General features: G+C 34.3%; 1 protein-coding gene across 1 annotated transcript in view; it reads right to left on the reverse strand.

The window, feature by feature from the left end:
- Positions 1 to 12,783, reverse strand: part of LOC150095877 (uncharacterized) — a 710,412-nt gene that overhangs the window by 90,621 nt on the left and 607,008 nt on the right. The window contains exon 48 of the mRNA XM_090409554.1: positions 12,208 to 12,366. Coding sequence (XP_090265680.1) covers positions 12,208 to 12,366 — 159 coding nt within the window. The remainder of the gene's footprint in view (positions 1 to 12,207; positions 12,367 to 12,783) is intronic.

Consider the following 12,783-nt stretch of genomic DNA (forward strand, 5'->3'; position numbering starts at 1 on the left):
ATATTGATAGAAGCAGACATAGCTTATAATTTAAATTTAGAAGAGCTTATAAACAGTTTTCTATTGTGCGATATCCCCGTAGAGCAAATATTTAATTAATATTAATATGTAATCGTTTTGCATTAATGCTTCTCTTGTAATAAAAATAAAATAGCAATTGGAGATTTTCTTATATTTTTGTCTTATAATCCATCAGGGGTGATATTTAATTGTTTGCCTCAGGGACGATCTAATCTGTCAATGGCCCTGGATATGGGGAAAGAGGACCATAATATTGTGTGGGAATTTTTTATTTATTTTAACAGAAAAATAGTGCTGGTGATTAGGACATTAGTGAAAAGAGCAGTTATATTAAAACTGAGCCTCCATAGCTCCGTGGTTTCAATGATGCCCTTTGGTTAGAAAGACCTGGGTTCGAATCCTGTCTATGAAGCTTTTTAACAGAAGGTGAGTCAGCCGGTTTTGTACAGAAGTGGAAGGGATTCCCTTCTGGAAACTCAGGTTTCTGTTCTGCAAGATAGGAAAACTGCCCTGTCAGAGTATTAATAAGCCAAGTTACTTGGCTGTAATGGGCTACTGAGCCTAACGTGCAAAGGAAAATGGGATGGAATATCAAAACTGACTAATATATCAGTAACAAACAGGATACAGTACAGATTTAGAAAAGAGAAACACAAATGATATATTCGATTCAATAATCATAGTGAATTTGGCCTTTTCGATTATTACCATACAACTGCAAATTTAAGATCTATGAGGGCTCCATCATCATCATCAACATCACTTGCTAATGTATATCCTTAAGAGATGTATGAGCATAATTACCAGATTATTACTATTCCTATCAACAATTCTATTTCAAATGATCTATTATTTGTCAGGAATAACTCTTATTTCCTATCTTCTAAAGTACTTTTACTATATCTTGGTCCTGTTTCCTAATATCCATGTTGCTAATCTTTCATTTCCCCTTCTGTTTCAAGTGGTCATTTTAGATTAGCTCTGATAATGTATTCTTGAATATTAATAATGGCAAGTTCTTTTCTGATACCATTATGGCCTGCCAATGATGTTGTATGCTCAATCAATTAATTATTGTGATTTGCAGCCTTTAATGGAGTTTTATTTCTAACAGACCTTTCAGATTCATATTTTAAGACTAGTTTGAGAACCACCTTGTTTCCCATTTAAAAATTAGTATGTACATTACTTCTTTCCTTTTTTTCCCCCATCAATGTTTACTGTGATGGGCTATTGTGACTGTGATTTGCCTTCACGAGTTGCATCAGATATTATGACAGTTTAACACAATTATTATTTCACAATTACTTTCCAATCACATCAACTTCTTTATAAATCAGCTTATTGACTGTGTAATTTCTCTCTCTCTCACTCACTTATTCTCCAATTTTTTCAGCTCTTACATTCTGACTTCTAATACTCATAAGTGCATCAACTCAGTATTAAACACTAGAAATGAGAGCTAAAGTCATAAGTGACTTTAGGTCTCATTTCCTTTTTATTTACTGAATATATAAGCAGTCTGCTGCATATTTTTAAGTTTTTTTTTTTTAAATTCTCTGTTAACTTTATTTGAAATCTTCCTAAGTATAGTTTAAGTGATAGCCATAATGTATACTATTTTTCAACTTTACTAAGCAAACTGATTAGTGCAATTTTAACATACAGTGCCATCATATGTGCCCTCAAGGGATGTCAAGTTATTATAACAGAACTAAATGATGAAGGTTACGTTATTATTAATCTCTTCTTAACAATTTTCCTCCAAATCAATCAGTATTACTTGTGAGCACTCCAATATTGTCATATCTAATATTTTATACTTCTAATGCACTTCTGACTGAATCAATCTGTCCCTCCCTGCCCCAGCCGCTCCCACCCTTACATCCTCTGACACTATTTGAAGAAGCCACCTGGGATGACCTCTGTAATTTCTACTCCTTTTCTTAGTATTGACTATAGTTTCTGCTCATCTGACTCACACCTGCTGTGAATAAGTTACAGAAATTATTCTCACTGGCATGAAGACCATCATCATTATCATTATCAATTTCCTGATATGCACCTGCAAGGGGTGTTCATATTACTATGATAGCACTAGGAAATTAAGTTTACGTTATCATTAATCTATCCACAATTTTCCTCCAAATTAGTTTATTACCTGTAAACGCTCCAATACTATCATATCTAACATTTCATTCTTTTAAGGCAGTTCTGACTGAATGAATCAATCCACCTAGACCTTGGTATTCTTCTGGGTCTCTATCCTGCCATCTTAGCATCAAACACCTGTTTTGCTAACCTTTCCTCACCCATTTTATTTAAGTGGCCCACTACCTTAGATTAGTTCTGCTGACACATTCTTGAATGATAATGTCTAGTTCCTTTCTAATATCTTCATTTTTAATGTGATTCTGCCATTGATGCCATCATTTCACTCCCCTAATTTTTCTCAGAATCCTCATATCTGTGGTCTCTAGTGCTATGATTAAGTGCTTTATTTCTAACCCAACTCTCATATCCATAATATTCAAACCAGTTTTAAGTTGTCTTGTATACTGCTAATTTGGTGTTTGGGCTAATTTCTTTCTTATTCTATATAAATTTATTCTACTGGCTACCCACTATACCAGCTTTGCTTATTCTGTCATCTATTTTCAGATTTCACCTGCTGTGTTCACTAAGAACTGTGCCTAAGTTGCTGAAATATTTTACTTGTTCTATAGGATCTCCATTCAAATTGCCAGTGAAGTTCTCTATGCCTGCCTGTTTTCATAGTTTTGGTCATTTTGTTGCTGATTTTCATTCCAAATTTTTTATAGTTGTTATTCAATTTAATTAAATAATCCTGAAGACTTGCACTAGATGTGTTTAGGAATACAATATCATGTGCATAAAGCAAAGAGCTAAGTTTGACATCACCTAATATCAGGCCTAATGCCACTTTCTCTCATGTGATTCATATAGATGATGAATAAGAGTGGAGATAATGTGCATCCCTTGTCTCACCCCTGATTTTACATCAAACCATCTTCCTGTATTTTCTTCAATTCTAACTGCCGACTGAAAACTTAAATATAGACGATGTATTTCTCTGTATAATGTTCCATTCATCCCATTTAATTGTACTGTTTTATAAAGCTTTTCTCTGGGCACCTTATCGTATGTCTTTTCCAGATCTACAAAACTCAAGTACAAATCCTTGTCATTCCCATGATTTCTTAATTATTTGTCTTAAAGCGAAAATTTGATCTTGACAACCTTTATTTGGCCTGAACCCAGCATTTTCCTCTCCAAGTTTCTTTTCCACAATCTTTCTCAACTTCTTTTCATGTATGTTTGCATAAATCTTATCTGAAACACTTAGTCAAGAAACATGTAGAAAGACGTGTTCGTCGTACATGTTATTTATTTTTTGACGGTATATATTAGAACACAGAATAATAAGTAAATAATTATTTACTGACTTATTGCTGATATTTTTCTGGTGTTATAACCACAACATCATACCCTAAAAAGCTCAGACTTAATGGTGAGTTTCGATATCACCTCACTAATCACAAATGTACCACTAATAGAAACCGTCAATCTACTGAAGTCACACTTCCCCCCCTGATATATTTGAACTATTCAAATTCACAATACATGCACATGGAAAGGGAAAATATACAAACAAATAGATGAGACAGCCATGTGTCCCCCCCCCCCCCTAGACAACTTCTACATAGAACACCTGGAAAAACTAGCTATCAATACAGCCACTCTCAAACCAACACTTTGGCTATGCTACGTTGACAATGCGCTTACTATTTGGCCACATGGCCCAGAGACATTGGAAACATTCTTAGTGCATTTAAATAGCCAAAATCCAAAAATCCACTTTACAATAGAACTGGAAGCTAATAACTGTCTGTCCTTCCTGGATACACTTATCACATGTCTTCCAGATGGTTCCTTATCATTTTCAGTTTTTAGAAACCCACACATACAGGGAGATATTTACATCACACCATCACCCTTCTCAACTGTATGGTATTTTAAAAACGCTAACCCACAGAGCGAGAGCAATCTGTTCCAATGACAATGCTCTTGCTGCTGAACTGGCTCACTTATGCCACACCTTCTTGGCCAATGGCTATAATCCCCATAAAATACAAAATACTAAACGATCCTAAGAAATCCCTCCCACTATCCACCACAGAGAACTACAACAAAACAGTCACCATCCCATACATTAAAGGCACATCCGAAAAGATTTCTAGAATTCTTAATAAACATGAACTACACACCGTATTCAAACCGTGTGTCAAATTAGCAACACTTATCCGTTCACCCAAGGACAGCATTCCTCCTTTATCACATCCAGGAGTCTACGAAGTACCCTGCTCTTGTAATCAAGCCTACTATGGTCAAACAGGAAGAACTGTGAACATCCGCAATTATCACTATGGCAAGTCGGGCCTAGCAGACCATGCTTTGGATACCCCTGCACACAGCATCAACTGGAAGAAAACAAAAGTAATGCACAGAAGCTCTTACAAGTTGGAGAGATTGTTCTTAGAGGCAACAGAAGCCCTGAAACACACTCCAAATCTCAACAAAAAATATGGCTGTATAAATTTGCCTAAATTCTGGGAGACAGTTATCTTAAGAAAAAACTAGTAATGGCTTTTTTATTTTTTCTCCTTTTTTTTTTTTTTTTTTTTTTTAGGCGTCTAGTCTTGTGTGGTAGCTGCACGTTTTTTTTTTTTTTTTTTTTTAGGTAGAGGGTGACAAATTAGGACTTTAGTCTTTGTGTTGCTGCTACAGTTTTGTTTAACTAGTCCATTGATTACACCATGTTGTTATAGTCTCGCGTATTGTGACAAACTGTGTTTTTGTGCTCTGAGGATGCTGGTTATAACACCAGCGAAATATCAGCAATAAGTCAATAAATAATCATTTACTTATTATTCTGTGTTCTAATATATTAGTCAAGAAAGTCTTCTGTAATTCTTATTCAGTTTTTATTCCCTTTTATGAGAGTTCTGCTCTAATCATCAGGAATTTGACCTTCTGACCAGGTCCTCTGAATTATGCAGCATAGCCACTGCAAAACTTTTATACCCCCATACTGAAACATTTCTGGTCGAATATCATCTGCTCCAGCTGCCTATCCGCATTTCAAGTTTTTTGTTGCTTTTTTTTATCTCAAGTATTGATATGCACTCTTCTTTGCATTCCTCTTTGAAAATTTTCTAGTACAGTTCTGTCACAGCTTGGTTCATTCAACAGTCTTTCAAAGTAATTACTCCAGACATCTAGTATATCCTTATCTTCAGTTTTCATGTCATCGTTATCATTTTTAATTCCTTTTACGGAACTCTTTCCTCCATTTATAAGCTTCTTTAATAGCCTCCAGAACATTTTGCCATCTTCCTGATATTTATTTTCCATACTCTTATCAGTCTTCCCATTACTTTTGTTAAGCTAATTTTACACATGGCTTAGCTTTCTAACATTTTTCTCTGTATTCTTTTAGGCATCTGCTAACTTATTTGCTAGGAATTTTTGGTATGCTTTCTTCTTTTCCAGGGTTGCTTCTTTAACTTCTTGTGTCGACCATGGTGTTCTTATTTTTCTATCCTTGCAGACAACTTCACTACATACCTCACTAGCTGAATCAATCAGTCTTTTTCAGAGTCTTTTTTTGTCAATTATTTCAATGTCTTTTTCTTATAAAATATTATTTATTCCTTATAAATATTGATAGCTGAATCAATCAATGTCTTTTTCAGAGTTTGCAACCGAGACTCCAAGGTTTGATTCTTGTTTTCAATTTGTTTCATTTATTATTATTATTATTATTACGGGCGACTCCAGGGAGTCCTTAGACTCATCGAGGGAGGCCCTAAATATCATCTCCACACAACTATACGACATTCTCACAGTATCTATCATACCTTGCCTTGAACTCACTCACCGTCATAACACGCACAACAGACTCTGGCAGCTTATTCCACTCATTTACCACTCTAAAAGTAAAGAACCCAGCTCTAACACCCCTGCTAACCACACTCTTGCCCAGCTTCCATAGATGTCCCCTAGTTCACCACCAGTCCTGATCTCAAAAATATCCTCTAAATTAATCCTATAGAAATCCTTTAGCAATTTGAATGTCTCAATCATATCTCCCCTTTTCCACCTATCAACCAATTTCTGCAACCCACAAATCTTCAACCTGTTCTCATAAGGTTCATTCCATAGACCTGCTATCATCTTGGTCACTCGCCTCTGGATCCTCTCCACCTCCTCCCCATCAAGAAGAAACCTAGGTGACCAAATCTGGGCACAGTAGTCAAGATGAGGTCTTATCAAGGCTCGATACAGAGGAACAATAACTTGCTTGTCTCTGCTTGTCAAAGTATTTTTCAACAACCAAGTGAGTTGATGAGCTGATTTAGCCACTTTTGCAATGTGCCCCCTAAACTTCATCTCCCTATCCACCAACACTCCCAAGTCCCTGGCCTCATCAATCTCCTGGAGTACAGTTCCACCAATGTGGTATACTGCTGCCAATCTTTTCGCTCCAAAATGCATAACCTTACATTTTGTCACATTAAATTGACATCCATTCTCTTAGCCCAGAACTCCAATCTATCCAAATCATCCTGCAAGTTTTGACATCTTCTGCATTCACTATTGCCCTACCCAACTTTGCATCATCAGCAAACAAATGAACTGTTCCTCTTAGATCTTCCCCTATATCATTAATGAACAAATCCAAGAACAGAACCCTGCAGCACACCACTAGTCACAGGCCATCTTTTGGACTCTACTCCTGAATAAACTACTCTTTGATATCTCTCCATCAACCACCCACCTATCCATCTCATCAACCTTATATCCATTCCTATATGTTGTAGTTTATGGATTAGAATTCCATGTGGTATCCTGTCAAACGCCTTTGCCAGGTTCAGCAGTATTACTGTAAACCCATTACCCTTATCCAGTTCAGCTGTCACCTTGTTATAAAACTTGAGCAAGTTACTGAGGCATGACCTACCCTTCACATAGCCATGTTGTCCCCTGTACAGTATCTCATTTTCATCAATCCATTTTTTCTTCAATAATGTTCATACAGCAGTCTACAGTTTACTTGTAAAAGCTACTCAACTTTAATTCTTTTTAAAACTTTCTTACATACTGTTATTTTCAATGTAATATCCATTTTTATCATGCTTAGTAATGGTCACTTCCAATTTGTTGTCACTATCAACAATGATCAATAGGACTTTTCCTATTTCTTGTCTTCTCTTCATGTGAAATTGTGCACATCTTTATATGTTGAAACATGGCATCAGTAATGAGTAGTCTGTGTTCCAAGCAGAAGTCCAGTAATACTTATCATTATGGTTATGTCAATTAATATCGTGGTCAGCACCGTTTAATGGATTATTTTAAAAAATGTTTGTACATTATTTCTTTCCTTTTTTTTCCATTATCATCATCATCATTGTTTACTGATGTGTTTGCCTTCAAGAGTTGTAGCAGATATTATGATTCTAACACAATTATTATCCAATCATAATAACTTCCTTATAATTGGCTTATTAACTATGTAATTTCTCTAACTCGTTCTTCAATTTTTTCAGTTCTTACATTCTGATTTATAATATTTCTAAGTGTATCAACCCAGTCTTAAAGACCAGAAATGAGAGCTAAAGTCATAAGTGACTTTAAGTCTCTTTTATAAATAAAAGAGACCTAATTTATAAAATTTATTTATAAAAGACCTCAATATATAAGCAGCCTGCTGTAAATGTTTTTTTAATTTTTTTTTACTTCTCTCTTAACTTTATTTGAAATCTTCCTAAAGCTTAAGTAAATATAGCTTATATTTACTCAATCCATTATAATTAAATTTACTCACTAATAATTATAATGTACACTATTTTTCAACTCTACTATGCAAATTGATTAGTGCAACTGTAATATACAAAGCCGTTGTTAGCCAAATTCATGGCATGATGCATCTGATATAAAGAAATTTTTAAATTTAAAATTGACACATTTAACTTAAACAGCAGTAATTCAGAGGTGTGATCGTAAAAAAAATTTGTTGTATTTCATGTATGGAGTCTAAGAGTAGTAGTGTTGAATACCAATAAGAAGAAGAACAGAAGGTTGATAGTTCAAGAATGGGAGTGTTTAGAATATTAAGTAACCTTGATGTTAATAATGCCATGGGAATGGATGGTGTATTATAGGAATGTAAAAAGCAGCAGGCAGCACTCCCTTTACTTTAGAATCTAAACCCAGTGTATTTAAATAACTGTCACAGGTTACACATGTAACAAAAATTATATAGAATTTTAATCATGCGGAGGTTTCTGTGGTTAAGAAGTTCAATGGAATCATTCCCATTTTGTGACCACATTTTTATTAAAAAAGACTGTTTTTTAAAACTAAACAAGTACTAAAAAACAAATCCAACACGTTTCGTTAGTGGTCAGACTAACATCTTCAGGGGTAAAGATAACTAACAATATAATATAATTTTATATATAATATATAATATAATATAATATAATTTTCAACAAAAAAGATAACTAACAGTTCATAATTTCTTATAGTTTAACAAACTATAAGAAATTACGAAAAGACAAGTTCATTTATTGGTATTATGAACATCAAAAAAGTTCGTTAAAAAACTGAATAATAGAATATATATAGAATTTTATTCAAAAACACTAATATATTTCATCCAACATTACATGGACATTATCAGGGAGACACACCATTAACCATATTCAAAATGAATGACAAATCATTCATATACTAGCTTGTGTGTCAATCACAGGCGAAGTATATGATTACACTGAGACTGATTTAAGTTTCAGCTATGGCAAATTTTAAAGGAGGATCTAAGCAGCAGCAAATTATAAACCAATTAGTACTTCAAGAGTGGTGGTATACTGGAAAAGTTGGTCATGAGAATTCAGGAATGGGTAGATATGATACTCTATGAGGGATAGCACTTTGTTGCCTTAGTAATCTATCATACTAACCTTTTATAATAGTGACAGATGAATTAAATGAAGGGAATAGCTACACAATGATACTACTGGATTTTGCAAAGGTGTTTGACAGGATACCACATGAAACTCTGTTACACAAACTACAACAAATGGGGGTGGATATGAAACTGGTGATATGGATAAAAGGGTGGCTGATGGAGAGATAGCAAAAAGTAGTATATGGAGGAGCAGAGCCCAGGAGAAAGGTGACTAGTGGTGTGCCAAAGGGCTCTGTGTTTGGACCATTGCTATTTAATTTGTACATAAAGGCTATCAGAAATAATTTGAAGGAAGATATTCAGTTGTTTGCTGATGATGCAAAGTTGAGTAAAGTAATAGTTAATCAAGGTGATGTAGAGAGCTAGCACGATGATTTAAATAGGTTGACAGTATGGAGCAAACATAATGGATATCAATTTAATGTGGAAAAGTGTAATATTATGTGTTTTAGGATACAAAGATTACAAGCTGTGTACTACACCTCGATGATGAATTGATGAAGTCTGGGATTTAGGGATAGCAGTGTATAGAGAGTTGAAATTTAGAGCTTATATTGCTAAAGTAGCCAAGGTAGCTCACAGGATTACTGAGTTATTGAAGAACACACTAACAAGTAGAGATAAAAGAGTTATCACTCCTCTTTATAAAGCTTTGATATAACCTCATGTGGATTACTGTGCTCAGGTCTGGTCACCTGGATTTCTTGGGGATGAGGAAGTGCAGAAGAGGATCCAGAGGCAAGTGACCAAGACAGTGAATGGTCTGTGGAATGCTTCCTACGAGGATAGACTGAGGGTTTTTGGATTGCAAAAGTTGGTCGATAGGCAAAAAAAGGGAGGAATATGATATAAACATTTAAGTTAGTTAAAGAATTTATAGGACCGATGTTTCAACACCTGGCCAGAGTGTGCAGAACAACAGGTGATCCCTGGAAGTTGGGTAAGAAACTGATTGGCAAGGGCATGAGAACTAGATATTTTGCTTGGAGAGTGGTGAATGAATCTGTTAATGGTTTCAAGGAGAGGTATGATAGATATTGTATTGATAATTTGGGTATTCCACAATGAGTCTTAGGACTCCATGGAGGTGCCTGTGTAATAATAATAACAACACTGAATGTTGTTAAGACAAGGTGTGAGAGTTAGTATGGTTTTTGAGTGTTTCAACCTCCTATGATGAATGTTTGGAGTTATGGAAGACTGAAAGTAAAACTAATGCTAATAAAGATTCTTCATATCCTGGACTGGATTTTAATACAGGTCTTTCTGACCAAAAAGTATTGTGATGCAGAGCCGAGTCTCTCCTTTAAAGAAAAATAAATAGGACAACATACAATATCATGACAAACTGATTAGTACTGCTCAAAATTTACTCTACCCAAAAAACTGACAAGATGGCAATGGAAAGGAATATCATCAAGCAGTTCATAAACTCAGGAAACACATCAGGACTCTCCATAAGCCATCATGAATTTAACTGACATACAAAAATAGTGTTTCCATAAAGTTGCTGTACTGGTATGGGTTCAGAACATGGAACATATCAGAAATGCTGTAGTTATAAACAGTACTATGAAGGTCATCTTACCAGTTATGACCATCATCATAAATTCAACTTACAAAATTCCAAAACTAGCCTTCTCCACAAACTAAAACTTCCTTATACAATTTATGTATCTCAGAAATGAAATTCTGAATTATCAACAGTGTGGCACACAAGCTCTGTCCCAAATCATCCTGTTTATATTATACATATCTGAAAATATATCATAGAAAAAGTTGCAAAACTCAAATGGTTATTCTGGATATCTCTAAGATATTTGAGTTGGCCTAGTATAAAGATTTCTTAGGTAAACTTATGGTCGGATTTCTATGGTCACATGCTACATGTGTTAGTGAATGAATCTTTATTATTAGCATTTGTAATTTTCTCTCTTTCTGCTATACATTACACATTTCTCCAATTAACTGCAAACTGAGATAACTTATGATTATTATTACATGAACCTCCAAGGACTCATCTTGGGAGGGCACTCTGCTACATACATCTGTCTCCCCTACTACTTAATTCTCCTACTACACACAACTACCACCAACAACAATTTTTGTTAAATTGCATGTGTTCTGAAGGCCAATCTGTCTGTACACAGGATGAAAACTCTGAGATAAAAAAAAAACCGTTACCTCCATATGAGATTGGCTAACGCACCTATAAATGAAAAAAAGCCCATATAAAGATTCCTCTTGTAATGATGAGAATTGAACTGAGGCCTTTTCTAATCAAAGGGCACAATATACCATTGTTCATCCAATTGTGCTATGGAGGTGCTTTATTTTATTCTTATCTTTCTTGGTATAAGCATATTACATGTTCTGTCACCTCATGAAATTTGGTTTTCAGTTTTTGTTTCTTTGTAATTTGTAACTTTTAAATGTTCTAATCAGTTCTACTTCTAAGAAAACTGTTTATAAATTATTAAATATAGAAAATCCACCATGTTTAAAAACAAGCATTGATAGAGGGATTTTGTCTCCCTTTCTTGATGGTATTTTTACTTTGCAGTATTTCTCTTTAAAGAAGTAAATGTTTAAGTCACTTACAAATCAGTTCCAGATTATAAAACTTGTAATTCTTTTCAAGAATATCCAAACATTTATGAAATCTATTGTATATACAGCAAGTCTACACATGACAGACCAAAGTAATTGAAATCCATGATGAGGAATATCAGTGATGTGGCTTATAAGCACAAAAAAGAAAGCCAAGTTTATGCTTATGTGATATCAATTAGCCATTCCATAAACTGGTCCATAACTATAGTGCCTTATTTATAATTTCTGGTATACAAATTTCTAATCAGACTTATGAATCTCTCAGATTTTAACTATTCCAACAATTATCAGCAAGTAATATGAACAGAGATAGCAGGCCAATGACAAAATATGCAATGCAATGGATGGATATAAGTTATTCATACTTTTATTATTGATAGTTTGTGCTGTATTCTGTATATTACTTTTTCCTTAAATAATAATAAATTCCAGTTATTCTAATTACACATACTTTATTTAATTAATTTATGTTTTTCTTATGTTTGACTTTCAATTATCTGTATGTATAACCATACCTTCTGAACATTCAGATTCATTTCTAGCTCCAACAGAAGGTGTAGTTCTTCCTGATGGACACTTATTGCAAGCAGGAGCACCTTGGGGTCTGAAAAATCCTTGTTGGCATGGTTCACAATTACCATCTTTCATTAACTGGAATCCTGCAGCACATTCCTCTAAAGAATAAAATATATTTAAATAATTAATTCAATACATTAATTTGCCATTAATATATAATAAGGGATTCTCATTCCATGCTATCTTTCTCTGGATATTAAGTCATATGGCCAGTTATGGCCAAGTATCTTAACTTTTTTTTTTATTATAAATAAATCTGATTTTTGTGAATAAAGCAATTAAGTCTACATCCAAGTTGTTAATGCATTTTCAGCAAGTGGGATGGATATGGATTGCTGGGAAATTAAATCCTGCCACCTATGTAGGAACTAACCTTTAGATGAACAGCTCTTATAAGTATTCCTTACATCCTAGATGCGAAATGAACCTGGATACTTACAAATAGTGATTACTACTGATACACAGGAATGCATATTAATTTTTTTATTTTCTTCTTTCAGAGGGAAACCGAAGTC

Source organism: Typopeltis vanoorti, chromosome 19 (genome assembly GCF_054136105.1).
Source record: "Typopeltis vanoorti isolate ZY-2024b chromosome 19, IOZ_Tvanoo_1.0, whole genome shotgun sequence".
Taxonomy (NCBI): domain Eukaryota; kingdom Metazoa; phylum Arthropoda; class Arachnida; order Uropygi; family Thelyphonidae; genus Typopeltis; species Typopeltis vanoorti.